Source organism: Aphidius gifuensis, linkage group LG3 (genome assembly GCF_014905175.1).
Source record: "Aphidius gifuensis isolate YNYX2018 linkage group LG3, ASM1490517v1, whole genome shotgun sequence".
NCBI lineage: Eukaryota > Metazoa > Arthropoda > Insecta > Hymenoptera > Braconidae > Aphidius > Aphidius gifuensis.
This window is the reverse complement of record NC_057790.1, coordinates 9,887,340-9,905,848: the sequence shown is the minus strand read 5'-3', so window position 1 is coordinate 9,905,848 and position 18,509 is coordinate 9,887,340. Positions and strand designations below refer to the sequence as shown.

At 32.1% G+C, this 18,509-nt stretch overlaps 2 protein-coding genes and 1 long non-coding RNA gene across 8 annotated transcripts; 2 read left to right on the top strand and 1 right to left on the bottom strand.

The window, feature by feature from the left end:
• The first annotated feature begins 1,326 nt into the window (after positions 1–1,326).
• LOC122851912 (FGFR1 oncogene partner 2 homolog) lies at positions 1,327–2,451 on the top strand. Its single transcript, XM_044151421.1, has 3 exons — positions 1,327–1,452; positions 1,514–1,900; positions 1,983–2,451. The coding sequence occupies exons 2-3, from the start codon at positions 1,514–1,516 to the stop codon at positions 2,205–2,207; spliced, it is 612 nt and encodes a 203-aa protein (XP_044007356.1). The 5' UTR covers positions 1,327–1,452; the 3' UTR covers positions 2,208–2,451.
• A 273-nt stretch (positions 2,452–2,724) lies between these two features.
• On the bottom strand, positions 2,725–7,934 carry LOC122851911 (glucosamine-6-phosphate isomerase-like). 5 transcript variants are annotated; one of them, XM_044151418.1, is made up of 6 exons: positions 7,738–7,934; positions 3,954–4,096; positions 3,607–3,891; positions 3,118–3,476; positions 2,950–3,023; positions 2,725–2,856 (listed from the first exon to the last, which is right to left on the bottom strand). In XM_044151418.1, exons 2-5 carry the CDS (start codon positions 4,075–4,077, stop codon positions 2,952–2,954), a joined length of 840 nt encoding a protein of 279 aa, XP_044007353.1. In that variant the 5' UTR covers positions 4,078–4,096; positions 7,738–7,934; the 3' UTR covers positions 2,725–2,856; positions 2,950–2,951. The 5 variants fall into 5 exon arrangements, 4 of the variants coding, with proteins under 4 accessions (XP_044007353.1, XP_044007352.1, XP_044007355.1 ...); XM_044151417.1 differs by lacking the exon at positions 7,738–7,934 and adding an exon at positions 4,226–4,607; XM_044151420.1 differs by lacking the exon at positions 7,738–7,934 and adding an exon at positions 4,331–4,607.
• Positions 7,935–8,086: 152 nt separating this feature from the next.
• LOC122851913 lies at positions 8,087–15,872 on the top strand. Of its 2 annotated transcripts, none has more exons than XR_006373757.1 (3): positions 8,087–8,507; positions 14,784–14,937; positions 15,015–15,872. It is a non-coding gene; the product is annotated as an uncharacterized LOC122851913 (long non-coding RNA). The 2 variants fall into 2 exon arrangements; XR_006373756.1 differs by having other exon boundaries at positions 14,784–14,933; positions 15,015–15,870.
• Positions 15,873–18,509: the final 2,637 nt, after the last annotated feature.

Sequence of the window (18,509 nt, the reverse complement as noted above, 5' to 3'; positions counted from 1 at the left end):
ATTTAAAGCATAAAAATATTATTTTTAATATTGTTTACGATTATATACATATTTATAAAATGAATATTAATATTTTATTTATAAGAAAAAAGGTCAAGACTATTTATTTATAAAATCTATAAAATTACTAACAATATTTGAAAATATATAGATGTATAAAACGCAGTATATCTGTAAAATAATAATGAAATTTAAGAAAAAGTTACAATTCATTTCCTTTTTTTTTTTTTTTTGCTTTTTCGAGTAAATTTTGAAGTTTTTAAAAGTTTAGTGGGTAAGTAGCTCAATCTAGTGGTTTTTCATAACATTTTTAGTGGAAAGATGGCTACCGAGTCTGGCAACACTGGCTGTGAATACCAGTGATGGGTAAATGGTCGATTTTTGAGGTTTCATACACTTACAGTAAGATACTGTAAGATACTGTAAGAAAGTGTAAGATACCTCTGACGCCATTTTGAACATTCTTATTGACTGTCGACTCGACAATTAGTTCTTATTGCTCGATATATATTGGTACATGTAATTTATTTGTTATATAAATATATATAATATCAAGGAAAACCAGTTTTAAGGAATTAATGTTGCTTGAAACATGATTTTTTGGCAACATTAATTTCTTAGCTCCATCCTTTCCTTAGCTACTGCTTTTCCTCGGACATTTTCTATTTATTAAATAAATAATATACATGTCATTTTATTTTTAAAAGATGGAAATGTCCAAGAAAAAGCAGTAGCTAAGGGAAAGATGTAGCTAAGGAATTAATGTTGCTTAAAAAAGAATTTGGCAACTGTAATTCTTAGTCTATTTTCCTTAGCTACTATTTTTCCTTGGGATTTTTATTTATTTAAAAAATAAAATGCATGTAATTTCATTTATTAAATAAATTAAAATGTCTAAGGAAAAGCAGTAGCTAAGAAAAAGATGTAGCTAAGAAATTAATGTTGCCAAAAAATTATATTTTAAGGAATTAATGTTGCTTTAATTTTAAATAACTAATTTTTTAAATAAATAAAAATCTAAGGAATTACAGTTGCCAGAGAAATTCTTTTTTAAGCAACATTAATTCCTTAGCTACATCTTTTTCTTAGCTACTGCTTGTTTTTGGAATTTTTATTTATTTAATAAATGAATTACATGTATTTATCGCATAAAAAAAATTGTAGCACGAAGGTTCCACTTTTATTCGTAGAAGGCGCTGGGAACGCAATGTAAGATACCTCGATGTATGAAACCGATGATGTAAGATACAGTATCTTACATGGTATCTTACACATGTAAGATACCAAGGTATCTTACCTACCCAACACTGGTGAATACGGGTCGGGTGCTGCATACCAATTGACAGTGTGACGTCAGAGATTACCCTCTTCATTAAACTCCAATCTCCATGTCAAATTGTAGTTTTACACTAAAACTGCTTGATTGCAGGAAAGGACCCTCCTAAAAAAAAAGTAAGTTGCCTAACCTAATAATTGAAATAATAATTCATAATAAATTATGTGTGATTAACAGATGTCTCTAACATTTCACCAAATAATTTGTGACGCAAAAAAACTTGTTGGTAAAATATCTGATCACGAAAACGCTGCTGATCATTTGATAACAGAAATTCAATCAGTATGTAGTCAAATTGATAACATGAAAGAATATCAAGAAGAAATCGATGTTTTAAATACCGAGGCTAAGCAGAGACCCCACACACAGCTGATTGCTGGCATTCAACAAGAAACACGACACTTACGAGAAATACAAGCCGAAAATAAAGAACTTAAAAATGCCTTGGAGGATCATCAAATTGCTTTAGAACTAATAATGTCAAAATACAGAATACAAACTTCAACGTTGATCAAGGACTGTAAAACGGATTTTTCGTCGCTTTACAATTTAAAATTAGCGAATGTTAGTACTATATTATCTATTTTTTTTTGATTAAATCTCTTCATAGTCTGTTTTGGTTGCTAAATTTTTATTTTTTCTGTAGATTATTACGAGTCAAGCGGAAAAAATTGACGAAATGGCTGCAGTTATGAGGGTAGCAGCAACGCTTGATGAAGAAAGTGATTTGAAATACAAAGAAAATCACTCAAGATTGCAAAAAGAAAATGATGATCTTCGGAAAATACTCAATCTTGCAAATAAATATGGTTCTTTAAGTCCAGCTGAAGCACTACAAGAAAACAAAATTGTACAAACTGAGCCAGAGTGATTCCTATTTTATAATAATGTCATTGTTAATTTTAACAACTGACTAATATTTAATATTTTACGGCAATCCTATGATTTTCGTGTCCACAAAATTTTATCGCTGATATAAGAAAGGCTTTTTTAAGATAATTTTTTTCTCGAGGAATATTATGATCTAAATAAAAATAGAATATCATAAATAGTTTTCGAGATATCGACTGTTGAATAAAAAATGTATCTCAAAACGACCTTTCGAAATCAGTCATAAAATTTTGACGCCATGGAAATCGTAGTCTTGTCTATTTTACTATCGGCATCGTATTATAATAATACTATTGATAATATTTTTTTACTATTAAAACGAAATTAAATTAAATTTTTTTTATGAAAACACATGTTTATTTTTCACCAACAGATATTGTGAATTTTTCGTCAATAAACGTACCAAAGTTCGCATAAAAAAAAATTATATTACGCAAAAGTAGTTAACATCTTAGTATTCATATGAAAATATCTTCAAAAAATTGCACTGAGTTTTCAACTGTTAAAAAGATGAAGTCAGCCTGTAAATAAGTCGTTTTTAATGAAGAAGATGAAAATTGTAAAATAGTTGAAGTTGATAAAATTTATTTCATGTAAAATCTTTCGAGATTGATGGAGATGAACAGTCTCTATAAAAATAAAATAAAACAAAAAAGAACCAGTTAATCAATAATTAGTTGATAAAGCGATATTCATGGTTTAATATTTAAATTGTAACTTACTATTATTCAATTACACTACGACGTGATATTGAGTGATCATCTTCGATGAGTTTCATGTGCACCTCACTAAGTGCCTGATAATATATATTTAAAAGTAATTAACTAAAAAATTGAAACCAATACTTAATTGATAAGATGATTCTTGAAACTAATATTTGATTGTCTCACCTTGAAATATTTAACAGTTTTAACACGTAACTCGAGTGTTGCATCTTCATCACAAATAAATAAAGTTTTTGGATGCTGTTGAAATGCAGAGACAGTCCACATATGGTTGATGCCTTCTTCAACAGCTTTATAGAGAGCAAATGCTTTGTGTGATCCAGTTATCAATATCATAACTTCTTTGGCATCCATAACAGTACCCACACCAACGGTCAATGCCTGTTTAGGTACTTTATCGATGTCATTGTTGAAGAATCTTGCGTTTGCTTCAAGTGTATCCTGAGCTAGGGTTTTAACACGAGTTCTAGAGGCAAGTGATGAACCGGGCTCATTAAATGCAATATGTCCATCTGGACCGATCCCTAGGATAAACAAAGGTTAGGAAAAAAAAAAATCTTTTTGACGTTTTTGAAAAAAATGATCAATCTTCGATCCTACTGAAAGGAATTAAAACATATCTACACCTTTTGGAGAGCATCGAAATTGTCATACCTCCAACAAATAGCTCAATTCCATCAGCTTCACTGATTTTTTTTTCATATTCTTCACATTCTTTGTTGAGGTCAGGTGCGTTTCCATCCAAGATATGAACATTCTGAGGATCAATGTCAATGTGCTTAAAAAAATTATTATACATGTAGTAATGGTATGATTCTGGATGATCCCTCGGAAGATCTACGTATTCATCCATGTTGAATGTTTTGACGTACTTGAAAGATACCTTTCCAGCGTTATAATACTCAATTAGTTTTTTGTACATTCCGAGAGGTGTTCCTCCTGCAATAAATGAATAAATATATATTAATTCTTATGTATTTATTTTAAAAGTTAAGAGTTACCAGTTGGAAGACCAAGAACGAAAAATTTATTTTCGTTGGGTTTGAAGTCCAGGATTTTTTTCATCACGTATTTAGCTGACCACTCAGATACGTAATCTACTTTATCGCAAATTACTAAACGCATTTTGAGATATTATGTGCAACTAAAAAAAAAAAATAGAAATATTTTTTTATATTATCTGTAGAACAAGTGTTGATTTTTTTTGTAAGACTGAAAGTTTTTTAGAGTTATTAATGTTCAAAATGATAGAGCACTGAGCTTGTATTAAAACCTTGGTAATAATGATAAAAAATAATAACGATGACCCACAAGTTATCAAATTTAATTTTTTTTTTTTTTTTATCAAGTATATACTATAGAGTTTAATAAATTGTACTGTGAAGTAATCAGTTGAATTGTTGTGGTAATCGTATATTTTTTTTTTCGGAGGTCAATTCATTTGAATTGTGAACAACGCCCATGATATTTTCGTTTTTAGTTATTGAATGACAAAAAAATGATACAATGGATAAACTAATATAAGATATCTATGAACAGAAATGATAGATTTTTCAAAAATATTTATAACAATGAAAAATTTATTGGAAATTTAAAAAATTCCAGAATAAAATTTTTTGTAGATGTTTTTGTAAATATGGCTACAAGGGAGCGTTCGATACTTCGGTATGTGGTGGTCAAGGTCTGCAGTCCAAGGGTGCGTTCCGTGGCTATCCAGTCCGTACGAACTTCAAAATGGCGGAGTTTGGAAATATTTTGATCCTTTGTTGTGGTAGACCTGATTTTTTTCATTTGAAAATAATCTGATCAAATTTGACGTTAGCCAATTTATTCGACGGATTTGAAATAATTAAATAGAAACTCTGTCAACTTAAACCTGAAAAAAATAGTAATACTTAATATTTTAAGTTTTTATAAATCTCTGGCCTTCTCTTTGGCTATAGTGATGTATCATAGTAACTTTTAACATTATTAGAATTTTCATTTTTTTCGTCGCCATTTTGAAGTTCGTACGGACTGGATAGCCACGGAACGCACCCCAATTCACGGGGCAAATTTTTTACAATTTAGGGCTTTTTTTTGCCGCTGATGGCGCTTGTAAAAATTTTTTTTATATAGATTTTACCACTGAAATATAATAAAACTGGAAGCCGAACTTAGCGTCGCCGAGAGATGTAATGAACCTTTCGTGAATTCGTGATACTTTATAATATTCACAATAGGTTCAATTACCAAAATGTTAAAACTTGTTGCCGGCTCAGTTCTGGTAGGTGGTTCAGGGTTCTCCAATTAATAAAATAATGCAAATCAATTAAAATTACAGTGTTTATTAGTGACAAACAATTACTCAAAATCTTCGTTGACGAAAAATAACTCGTCCAGCACGTTAAATTAGACAACTTTACAATTTCAATTATTCAATTATATTATTCAATTATCTCAATTACCCAATTTAATTATCAAATTATAATATTCAATTATCCAATTACAACATTCAATTATATCAAATTTTACTTGACTTTACTCGTAGTTTCGTGGTTTCTTGATATCGTGAATCTCCGCGATGTACGCGCCCAAGATCCCGTGGTTTCGTGGTTTTGTGAGTCGCCGCGGTGTACGCGCCCTGGATCTCACTTCTGGTCTAGCTAACTCTTTTTCCTTAATTACTCATACCCCGTTCCCAGTGGTAATCGCAATTAATTGTAGGCAGTCCGTTGCCGGTACTGCCGCTAAGTAGTCCGTTGCCGGTACTACCACCTGGTCTAATTGTAGTCCGTTGCTAGTACTACCACATTCTCTCTCATACACACACTTCAGAACAATATCGTGGGGGTAAGCGGGCTTACCACTGGGCATACCACGATTTGCCGCTCTGGGGGTCTCTGTACATGCCACCGTTTCCAGTTGGCAAAGAGCTAAAACCAGAGCATTTAATCTGTGCAAAAAATAGCCAACTTTTCCTTGCTACACGCTCCCGGTTAAGCAAAGCGTGTATACTGGGCGGCTGTGAAAAAGCCAAACGGTGCGTAGCCCTCTGGCGTCAGTCACCCGAACTCGTCATTTACAAATTTATTATTTTTTTTTACATTGTGACATCGTCACAGAGAGAGATTCAATGGATGGGCTTTTGTCCTTGTCGGTACAGTCACGTCAACTAAAGTTGGTTGAGACTGTACTGCACCCGTATTCACGGGGCAAAATTGTTCTCATTAGGGCTTTGTTTTTCCGCTGATGGCGCTTGACAAAATTTTTTTTATATAAATTTTACATAGAAAAGCTCCACAAACGCCACCATCGGAAAAAAAACGCCCTAATGAGAACATCCTCCTCTGAATACGGGTGCTGAAATATAATGTAACTTTTATATCGTGTAGTACTAGTTTGTTTTGACGTTGACTGTACAAGATTTAATGTGCGCATGCGTGAGTGAGAGGGAAAGCCATCCAATATATTGCTATCTCTAGCGACACTCCGTGCATTGGCTAGGCATAGGAGTTCACCTTCCAGTTTTATTATATTTCACTGTGCTTATATAGATTTTACATATAAAAGCTCCACAAGCGCCACCGGTGGATGAAACAAGCCCTAAATTGTAATGCCCTGTGAATACGGGTGCAGTTTTATTATATTTCAGTGGATTTTACATACAAAAGCTTCACAAGCGCTGTGAGTGGTGAAAAAAAGCCCTAAATTGTAATGCCCTGTGAATTGGACTGCTGTAGATTAATAGACGGCTGCACCCGTATTCACGGGGCAAAATTGTTCTCATTAGGGCTTTTTTTTCCGCTGATGGCGCTTGACAAAATTTTTTTTATATAGATTTCATATAGAAAGGCTTCACAAACGCCACCATCGGAAAAAAAACGCCCTAATGAGAACATCCTCTGAATACGGGTGCTGGGATTAGGTCGTCGCATGACTCAGTGCGCATGTGCGGTCAGCCATGTTTGATGCTATTCCCCACTCCTAATGTTCACCACACAATGTAAACAAACAGTGTATGGCATGTCAAAAAAATTTCAACATCAAAATTTAAGGTTGTATGTAAATGGATTTCCCTGAATTTAATTTTCGATTTTTTTTTTTTAATGTTTAAATGAAATAATTATCTATTTGGTGGAATTTTTTCGTAATTTTCCTCTTCGCGAAAATCCAGATAATTAGTGTCAAAGTTGGCAACTTTAACACGCAAGCATAGGGAGTATAGGTACGTTTGCGCTTGTATTTTTAAAACTCTTAATTTAAATTTTGATTTTTTTCCACAGATTTGTACTTTGTAGAATTCCAAAAGTTATGAAAAAAAAATTATTCATTTCCTCAACACCGTTTCAAAGATATTGGCTAATTACTTTTGAAATTTACGGGTTTCAGCCGGCTGAATTACATTGAAAATTTGGGGTACGTTCCAATACCACCGTTCGGTTTAAGGTACGGTCTCCAAGGAGCGTCTGCGTCGACTGTCCGACTGTCGCGTTCAGAGACGCTCGTCCCGAGAATACAAGTTTTATGTTATTGGTCTCCAAGGCGCGTTCGCGCTCGGAGCGCTGCAATCAGAAGTCGTGTCTGAACGCTCGACTGACCAAAGTCGGGTCAGGCTTCTGTAGACGCTGGGCAGTCACGCACATATATATAAGTTCTTTAACTGTATGTGTTTAGCTGGTAAAGTGTTAGTGCAGTATACTAATGTTTTTATGTTTATCATAGTTTTTTTTTAATTTAATTTAAAAAATAGTCAAACTGATGTATATTAAGGCAGAAAAATCGATGAAATTTTTTATCACTTACCATTTATTAATATTTAGAAATATCTCTCATTTTTTATTGTATGCAAATTGCTAACAGGTTTTCATTTCATTTTAATTTTTCTGTCATTTTCTCCTACAATATTCTTAAGTAACTTTATCAGCTATTATCAAAATTAATTTTTCTCTATTATCTATGATATTTATATTTTTATTTAAAACAAAAGTATATTCATCATACAGCTGCTCGACTGTTTGGAAGTTGTGAGCGCGCCTTGGAGACCACTTGGCTATGAGCGTTCCAAAGCGCTTCATCAGAACGCCCGAACGCGACAGTCGGACAGCCGGCGCAGACGCTCCTTGGAGACCGTACCTTTAATTCTTCTAGCTCTATCCTTCTCTCTATCTCTTCTGGCTCAATCTTCCATCTTTTCTTCTATCCTTCTCTTAGAAGAAATCTACGGTTTTGGAACTTCCCCCTGCATGTTTATCGCTGGAGTAGTATTAGTGTCTGTAAATATAAGCCGGCAACACTCACACTACTTATGACGCATCAGTAAAGTGAAAAGATTTTAGGCATGAGAGGGCGCTATAATTTTTTTTTTTTAATATGAGTTTATAAGCACCCTTGTGGACCCAAAAAGTCGCCCGATCATGCGATTTACATACAACCTTAATCATTTATTTATTGAATAAATATTGTACGTCAACGTTGTGCGATCGGTTGCTTCCCCCAGAGATTCAGATCATCGTCGAAAATGATCTACTGGTGCTGGTGTGAGCCAAATAAAACCAAGCTCAACGTTATGTGAGGTAAGATTATTTCTTCACATCCCTGGCGGAAATGGTGAGAGCTAAGCCAGAAGAAAACGATATCGCTTTTGTCGCCAAAGCCAGAGCAAAACCAGAGCAAAGCCAGAGATAATAAAAACAGAATATTAACGATATTAAACGTAAATTTGGGCTTTATATGGATATATTCTTTAAATTAAATTATTATTGAACTTATTTTTAGCAATAATATTGATGTAAAGAGATAAATATAAGTATAACAAGTAATGTAAAAGTTGACAGATTTTGACGTTTTGAGGTTGACTTGAATCGGCTAAACACAAAAATCCCTAGCGTAAAGCAATAGTAAATCCAGACCTTTTCCAAAGTAAAGCCAGACTTGTAAAAAAGACATTTATTAATAACGATAGCACAAACTATTAATAAACAATATTAAATTAATGAATTTTAATGACTTTTAGAGACTTTTTTATTGTTAGTGCTATTGTTATAAATAAATGTCTTTTTTACAAGTCTGGCTTTCCTCTGGCTTTTGTATTTCCAGAGATTGATTAGTTTTTTTTTTTTTTTCACGCGAAAAATTAATTATAATAATAAAAAAGTCTCTAAATATCATTAAAATTTATTAATTTGATATTGTTCATTAATAGTTAGTGCTATTGTTATAAATAAATGTCTTTTTTACAAGTCTGGCTTTACTCTGGCTTTGCTCTGGCTTTTGTCTGGTTTTACTCTGGCTTTACTCTGGCTTTCCTCTGGCTTTTGTATTGCTAGAGATTGATGTGTTTTTTTTTTTTTTCAAGCGAAAAATTAATTATAATAATAAAAAAGTCTCTAAAAATCATTAAAATTTATTAATTTAATATTGTTTATTGGGGATATTACGATATCCGAGACACCCCTTTTTTTTGTTGGTTTCTTATAGGAAATTTTCTCAGGATTACGGGAAAAATACGGAAAAAATTCCTACGAATGCGCAAAATGGTTAAAAATTGAGTTTAATATTAAAAATACGGCTATTTATCGATTATGTAAATATACTTTGTAAAATAATAATTATTTCTAGAATCTAGTAACGGCATTTGATAAAACTCGTCGAGTTGAAGAAAAAAGTCCGAATAAAAATTTCGATATCTCGAAAAGTTTTCAAGCCCCGATAATTTAAAAATTTCGATATATCGATTTTCTTGATTTTTTTAAATTTCAATAATGGAATTCGATAGAACTCGTCGAGGAGAAAAAAAAAGCCTATATAAAAACTTCGATATCTCGAATAGTTTTCGAGCCAGCGATATTTTTAAATAAAAAAATTTTAAAGATAAAAAAAACTTTTAATTACTGATTGTCACTTATTGTTAAGGTTGATTCTGGAAATCTGAAATCGCAACAGATTTTTTTTTTTTTATCTTACGTTTAAATGAAATAATTATCTACACTGTCAATTTTTTTCGATTTTTTTTTGTTCGGTTTTTTTGAGATATTTACTGTCAAAGTTGACAACTTTAACACGCAAGGTATAGGCGGTACATCATATTTTTATTAATAACTTTTTCAAAACGCAACAGAAAACGTTAAATTTCTATCTGGCTTGTAAAGAAAAGACAAATTTTTTGATATAAATTTTTAGTATTTCGTCTTCTGCGTTTAAAAAATAAATAACTTTGAAATTCAAAAACTTCGCGAGAAGCGCAGCACACAGACATGAACACAAGCATGGCTTCAGTGTACGATGTAATCTTTGCTCGCTAGTGTGTAGCCACGACACACATACTACTAAAGAATTTGTTTTTTTCATCAGTGGCGCCACAAAAAATTTTAGGACACGGGAATAAAAAATAGCGTTATTGATATACGGGCCCTTCGTGGCATAAATATTGGTTCGGTGATGCGACTGGGAATCAACCTTAAGCACGAATATGTGTTTTTTTGAAAAAAATAATGAAAATTTGAAGACACGCTATATTTTTTACTTAGCTAAATATTTTACTTAGCTATATTTTTCACTTAGTCACAATTATAGCCAAACACACAATATCTACATAATTTTACGTAGCTATATTTTTTACTTAGCTAAATGTTTTACGTAGCTAAAAATTTTACTTAGCTATATTTTTTACTTAGCTAAATATTTTACTTAGCTATATCTTTTCCTTAGCCACATCTTTTCCTTAGCTACATCTTTTCCTTAGCTATATTCTTTACTCAGTCACAATTATAGCCAAACACACAATATCTACATAATTTTACTTAGCTATATTTTTTACTCAGCTATATTTTTTATTTAGCTATATTTTTTACTTAGCTACATCTTTTCCTTAGCTACATCTTTTCCTTAGCTACATCTTTTCCTTAGCTACATCTTTTCCTTAGCTACATCTTTTCCTTAGCTATATTTTTTACTCAGCTATATTTTTTATTTAGCTATATTTTTTACTTAGCTACATCTTTTCCTTAGCTACATCTTTTCCTTAGCTACATCTTTTCCTTAGCTACATCTTTTCCTCAGCTAAATATTTAACTTAGCTATATTTTTTACTTAGCTACACCTTTCCTTAGTCTTAATTATAGATAAACAAACAATACCTATATATTTTTACAAGCCAAAACATTTTACTTAGTCAATAATCCAAAAACTATTCGAGATATCGAAATTTTCATATGGGCTTTTTTTTTTCCTCGACGAGTTCTATTGAATTCTATTATTGAAATTTAAAAAAAATCAAAAAACCCGATATATCGAATTTTTTAAATTATCGCGGCTCGAAAACTTTTCGAGATATCGAAATTTTTATTGAGACTTTTTTCTTCGACTTGACGAGTTCTATTAAACGCCGTTACTAGATTCTAGAAATAATTGTTATTTTAATAACTCAACGATATATAACCGATAAATAGCCGTTTTTTGATATTTCAACTCGATTTTTAACCACTTTGCGCATTCGTAGGAATTTTTTCCGTATTTTTCCCGTAATCCTGAGAAAATTTCCTATAAGAAACCAACAAAAAAAAGGGGTGTCTCGGATATCGTAATCTTGCCTGTTTATTAATAGTTAGTGCTATTGTTATAAATAAATGTCTTTTTTACAAGTCTGGCTTTACTCTGGAAAAGGTCTGGATCTACTATTGCTTCACTCTAGGGATTTTTGTGTTTACCCGGGAAAAACGGTTTGTATACAACCATATACAACCATATACAACCATATACAACCATATACAACCATATACAATCATATACAAACATATACAATCGTATATAGATGTATATGGAAAGTTAATTATTTTAGTGACTTTGTATACAACCATATACAGTTGTATATAAGTTTATACAACTATATAAACTTGTATATGAGGTATGAACTGTTTGTATACAACCATATACAACCATATACAACTATATACAACTATATACAACTATATACAACCATATACAACTATATACAACTATATACAACCATATACAACCATATACAACTATATACAACTATATACAACCATATACAACTATATACAATCATATACAACTATGTACAACTATATACAATCATATACAACCATATACAACCATATACAACTATATACAACCATATACAACTATATACAACCATATACAACTATATACAATCATATACAACTATGTACAACTATATACAACCATATACAACCATACAACTTGGTAGCTTAGTTTATTAATCTTGTATACAATCATATATGGTTATATACAAACATATATGGACATTAGACTGTGTCGATAAAAAAAAAATTTTTTTTTTTTTCAAAGTTACCCCCTATATCGCTTCTTTGGGAGCTCAAAAGTACCCAAAAAAAATTTGAGCTCGAAAAAAAATTTTTTGGAACTTGCTAACCGCATATTTAGTTTTCCCATTTGAATAACATAGGAAAATAACAGCATGTTCAATCAAATCTTATTTACTTGTCAAATTTTATAGCTACGAGGTTGTAAGTATATTTTTCTGAAAGATTATGAAAAAATACATAAAATTAAGTTGAGATTAAGTGAAAATTCACAAAAAAAAAAAAATTATACAATGAAATTCATAAAAATCAAGCTTTTTTTACTTTTGTTTTCTCATTGAGATGAATAACTCACTCATTTTTCAACTTAAAATTATCAAATATGGCTTATTTTATAGGTTTTTAAGAGATCTTTTTGTTTGTCACTAGCTATAAATACGATTTTTATACTGTAATAATTTTTAAGTTTATAATTAAAAAAAAAATCTGTAGAATTGATGAAAAAAAACGAAATCCATCTGAATAGTGAATGATTAATTCAAATTACATCCAGGGGGGCATTCATTTCATCAAAATCTGCTGAAGTAGATTAGTGTGTGTAAATACACTCATACTTTTAAAGACGCGGCAGTAAAGTATAAAAATTTTAAACATTAGGGGGCGCTTATTATTTTTTTTAACTATGGTTATAAGGGTGCCCTTTTGCACCCAAAGAGTCGTCCTACTTTGGGATTTACATTCAGCCTTAAAGGAATGCCCCCCTGGATGTAATTTGAATTAATCATTCACTATTCAGATGGATTTCGTTTTTTTTCATCAATTCTACAGATTTTTTTTTTAATTATAAACTTAAAAATTATTACAGTATAAAAATCGTATTTATAGCTAGTGACAAACAAAAAGATCTCTTAAAAACCTATAAAATAAGCCATATTTGATAATTTTAAGTTGAAAAATGAGTGAGTTATTCATCTCAATGAGAAACAAAAGTAAAAAGCTTGATTTTATGAATTTCATTGTATAATTTTTTTGTGAATTTTCTTAATCTCAACTTAATTTTATGTATTTTTCATAATCTTTCAGAAAAAATACTTACAACCTAAGCTATAAATTTGACAAGTAAGAGATTGAACATGCTGTTATGTTATTCAAAATGGGAAAACTAAATATGCGGTTAGCAAGTTCCAAAAAATTTTCGAGCTGGTACTTTTGAGCTCCCAAAGAAGCGATATAGGGGGTAACTTTGAAAAAAAAAAAAAATTTTTTTTTATCGACACAGTCTAATGGACATATACAACTGCATATATTTATATATGTTTATATATAAATTTATAAAATCATATACAACTATACAACTTGGTAGCTTACTTTATTTATCTTGTATACAATTATATATGGTTATATACAAACATATATGGACATTTTAAAAATTATATACAATTTTACAACTCAGTAGCACATTGAAGACTGACCAACCTATGACTTGCCATTCATCGATTTTTATTCGGGTCACTAAGACTGATTTTTTTTCATTCTTTCCATGTATATAAAAATATATTAAGAACCGCTATTATGTATTTAATATTGGAAGGGTGTTTTTTTAATTATATGTAACAGCTACTTATTTTTTTTACGAAACGAAAATTTCAGGGATAAAAAATTTTTTTCATAAATTATGACAATACATTCCGGGGTATACGAAACAAATGAAATGCATATATCGGCCGAGTGTTAGTTGATCCTTGGATTGCTATGATTATAATGAATATTTAAGTAGAACAAATTTTCCTAATTTTCAATTGTAGCTGCCGTGGTTAGGTAAGTAAAGCTCTGGAGTTTCAACTAGAAGATACCGTGTTCAAGTCCCGGTAAAGACAAGTATTTATGGTGTAATTTTTTCGGTCAAATAAATCATCAAATATATAAACAAAAAAATTAAATTGTTTAAATAATTATAAATTTTTTTTTTTTATGATATTAATAAATTTTTGGAAGTCACGGTATATAAACTTGTATACAATTATCTATGTTTGTATACAACTATCTATGTTTGTATACAACCATTCTTGAATTTGATCTATAAATTCCATATATGGTTATATACAACTGTATACAACTTTATAAATTTGTATACAGAAAATGGCGATATACAACTGTATGAGTTTGTATACAATCATATATGGTTGTATATGATTGTATATGGTTGTATACAAACCGTTTTTCCCGGGTAGCCGATTCAAGTCAACCTCAAAATGTCAAAATCTGTCAACTTTTACATTACTTGTTTTCCTTATATTCATCTCTCTACATCAATATTATTGCTAAATATAAGTCAAATAATAATTTAATTTAAATAATATATCTATATAAAGCCCAAATTCACGTTTGATATCGTTAATATTTTGTATTTATTATCTCTGGCTTTGCTCTGGTTTTGCTCTGGCTTTGGCGACAAAAGCGATCACGCCAGTTCTGCCAGGGATGATTTTCTTTTTCCTGATCAAAATTATTAGTTTACTAGTTAAAAAATATTGATATTTACAGATATATTTATAAAGATCCAACATAATGAATCTCAATATGAACAACATCGTCAGGATGGCTCAAAAAAAATTAAAACCAAATGCAGTACCACTTTTGTTTGGTGATGTTTTGATAGATTTTTTAAGTAAAATTCACCAAAATACAAGTGCCGTGAGTAAGAATAAACATTGAATTTTAACTTATATTAAAGTTGTCTTGATAAAAAAATATTAATAGTTATTTTTTTTTTAGAACATGATGTTAATTAGAGTTCATGTGAATCACTAAAGCAGTTGTCAACAACAAACTTAGGTGAATCTTTTTCCAGACCATTGCTTGATGTAATCATAGATAAATAAAAAGAGTTTATTCAAGTTACCAAAGTCTAATAATACCAAATGTTTACCAAGTGATGAGCAGCAGATTGAATTGCCACTAGTAAACTTGGATAAGGATCATATAGTATCAATTCTTGCTGATGAATTACAAGCAGAAATAATAAAAAAAAAATAATGAAGGAGTTATCAAATTTAATTTCATGCTTCAAAATCAACATTGTCTTTATCACCACGAAATTTCGAGTTTAAACTAGAAAGTAGAAAGCTTAAAAAAAATAAATATTAGTTTAGACTGCGAATTACGAGTTGAATAAGAAAAAAGGATACTGTCAGAAAGACAACGAGAAAAAATTAAAAAAAAAGTTTAACAAGCTTCTTAATGTATTCGGAAAATTGTCCATTTTTAAAAAACCTTTTGATTGAGTTATTTTATTCACTTATTTATAGTATGCGACAGGCAAAAGCCTACTAAAGCCAGAAAAATATATTTTGTTGTCAGATAAAAAATTGTATTCGACTATTTTATTTTTATATTGAAAAAGAAAAAATTATATTATTCGAGTAACTTTTGTTTCACTTTATTACAACTATTTATATTAAACTGTCTGATAACTTTGTCAATTTTTCAGAATATTTAATCAATTATTAATTGAAAAAAATTAAGTGTTAACTTCTTGTTGTATACTGTTTCTGTAATAGACCAGATGTAAGCTATAAAGATGGTTTAAATAATGCGCGCCTAAAAGTCGGCCATGTTTGATCCTTGTGCGACGACCTTGGGTGCATTCCTTTAATAAAAAATTTTTTTTCGTTTTGCGATTTCGCCCTGTAATACCGGCCAAAATTTTATAGGAAAAAGCTGTTTCTTGTAGTGGCAGTACTGGCACATGACATTATTTTTTTTGGCTTCCAATTATTAGATGGATAACTGTTCAATGTTTATATCAAACTGAAATATAGATAGAAAATTGACTTGTTGTGATTGTTTGTTATTGTCACATATAGGTCGTACCACACATTATCGTAAACTGTAAAGCCTGGAATATTGCATAGAGAAATTTATCACTTTTGTCGTTATTTCTGTTTCTAGTTTTTAGTCGGTATGACAGGGCGAAATTGCAAAACGAAAAAAAATTGTTTATTAAAGGAATGCACCCATTATCCCAGCCGTCTATTAATCTACAGACCTTGAAAGCAACTATAGAAAAGCTCCACAAACGCCACCATCGGAAAAAAAACGCCCTAATGAGAACATCCTCTGAATACGGGTCCGGCAATGTTAACCGCGATGGTATTGTCAACATTTGCATGGTTTTGTACAACTATCTGCTAACAGCGCCATTATATTTCTTTTGGACGAAAAGTGTCAGAATGAATTTCGGAATTTTACGTTGTGACATTTATTGAATTTGAAATTCATTTATATATTGTAACTGATTTTTCCACCGATAAAGTAGAAGCCTCAGTTACTATGGGATCAACGAGGATTTCTCACCATCCTCCTCTCTTACCGCCAGGAGGGAGCCAACTGGTATATAACGGCAACAAACGGACCGTGGAGTAGTTTCGGGAGCAATGGCCGCCGACGGCCATTTCGGTAGCGACTAGTTCAGTAAGAAATGGTCAAGAAGACTAGAAAGAGGTCTTTCTAGTCTTTTTGGAAATGGTAGAGGGGCGCGGTCCACCATATTAGTTCCAAGACGTCACTCTGGCACCATTACTAAAATGTATATGAATTTTAATATTGGCCGGGAGCGTAATAACCTCACCCCGCGGCGGCGGTTATTACCGTGATCATTAACTTTGGTCTAACTCACTCGCACAACCTAAGTCAATACGAGAACGAGGATATTCGTACCTCACAGGCTTTACCAAATATCTTCCTATTGCCTACTCACTCTAGTGCACCAAGTAGTCGAACATAAAGTCCATCCGCAGCCACGCTGGTCTTACGCCGGACCACTCTATGCATTTGGCTACTCGATTATAGGTTACCCTGACAGTAAGTAACCACACTAGAGCGAGAGAGCGAGTGATATACAACGTCCTACCTATACAGCGTGGCGACATCGTAAATCACCCCCGGGAGCATGCACCACGCATCGGGAGCTTGGTTGGACTCATCAGTGACATCAACTAGTTCCAACCTAGGACCCAGTCGACGTCATCGTCTAAGTCGGCTAACTCCACCAAGGAGTCATGCCAGCTTCACCAATGATATCAACTAGCTCCTCCATAGAAGCATGTCGACATCACCAAGTCACCAGCCAACTCCACCAAGGACTAAGGAGTCAGCTAGCTTCATCGGAAGCCAACCACGGACTGTCACCAGTCCCGGTGCCATCAGCCAGCTCCGAGAGCCGGCCGACGACTGACAGTGAGATGCAAGCGATCACCAGTTTTATGGGCTCTCTATCCCCACTCCCGTTTGACCCACTCCATACGACCATCTGTGCGCACACCTCGATGCGACTCTCCGGTGGGAGTGTCGAAGTAGGGGATACGAATCTGTCGTAGCCAGGGTAGGAATCCGGATTATCCACTCGAGGTGGATGTCTACCAAGTCAACACTGACATTCAGGCGAAAATGGATCTCACTACCGAGGCCACTCACAAACCGGTGGTATTAATTAGCGTCTTAGTCGATAAAACCCCTCAGACCAGACCTCTAATTATTTTTGGGAGCGCGAGATCTGCCAAATCTCGTTACAATATATAATACGTAATATATATAAAATAAATTGAAAAACGGTTCATGCGAGATTATTGTGGAATAAGTGTCAGAACAATAAAAGTGACCGAATCTACATAACCTTAAATTTTTTTCGTTTTATTATGTTTATTTTGAATTTTTGGGTAGTTTTTATATTGTTTAACTGTTAGAATAATTTATTGAATTCAGATTGAGTACGGTAATATTGTTTGTTAACTTTTCAATTCGTAATATTAGATATTTTAAAAATGAGTCGTACATGTGCTGTTAATGAATGTGAGTGCAAGAGGAGTTGCCCACACAAATATCGTTCCCTCACGTGGTTTCCTTCTTTTAGATTGCTTTGTCACGCTCACTCAGTCCTCTTTACCAGAGTGTGGGGGCTCCTGTATATACTATATCGTAATTCTATGGAGGTGTAGACCTCCCTGCGTAATTCCAAGAACTAGAGCCCCGACCACTACGATATATAGAGAGTTTCTCCTGTAATAACAGTCCATATATTTTATAGATACCAATTTTAACAATGGGTCGTTCTAAATCTGAAGTTTGAAAACATTTGAATGTCGTTGCAAATCCCCCTGGTGAAAATAATTTTGTCAAATTTTGTTAAATAATCATGAGAAATTTTGTCAAATTGTGAGAGGAAATTGGGACTCCTCAATTTACGACAATTACGGACAAACTAATTTTGTC

Coding starts and splice junctions, on each gene's coding strand:
- LOC122851912 (XM_044151421.1), top strand. CDS start 1,514: ATGTCTCTAACATTTCACCAAATAATTTGTGACGCAAAAAAACTTGTT. Junction 1,901..1,982: donor ACAATTTAAAATTAGCGAAT/GTTAGTACTATA, acceptor TTTTTTCTGTAG/ATTATTACGAGTCAAGCGGA.
- LOC122851911 (XM_044151418.1), bottom strand. CDS start 4,077: ATGCGTTTAGTAATTTGCGATAAAGTAGATTACGTATCTGAGTGGTCA. Junction 3,892..3,953: donor CGTTCTTGGTCTTCCAACTG/GTAACTCTTAAC, acceptor CATTTATTGCAG/GAGGAACACCTCTCGGAATG. Junction 3,477..3,606: donor AATTGAGCTATTTGTTGGAG/GTATGACAATTT, acceptor TGTTTATCCTAG/GGATCGGTCCAGATGGACAT.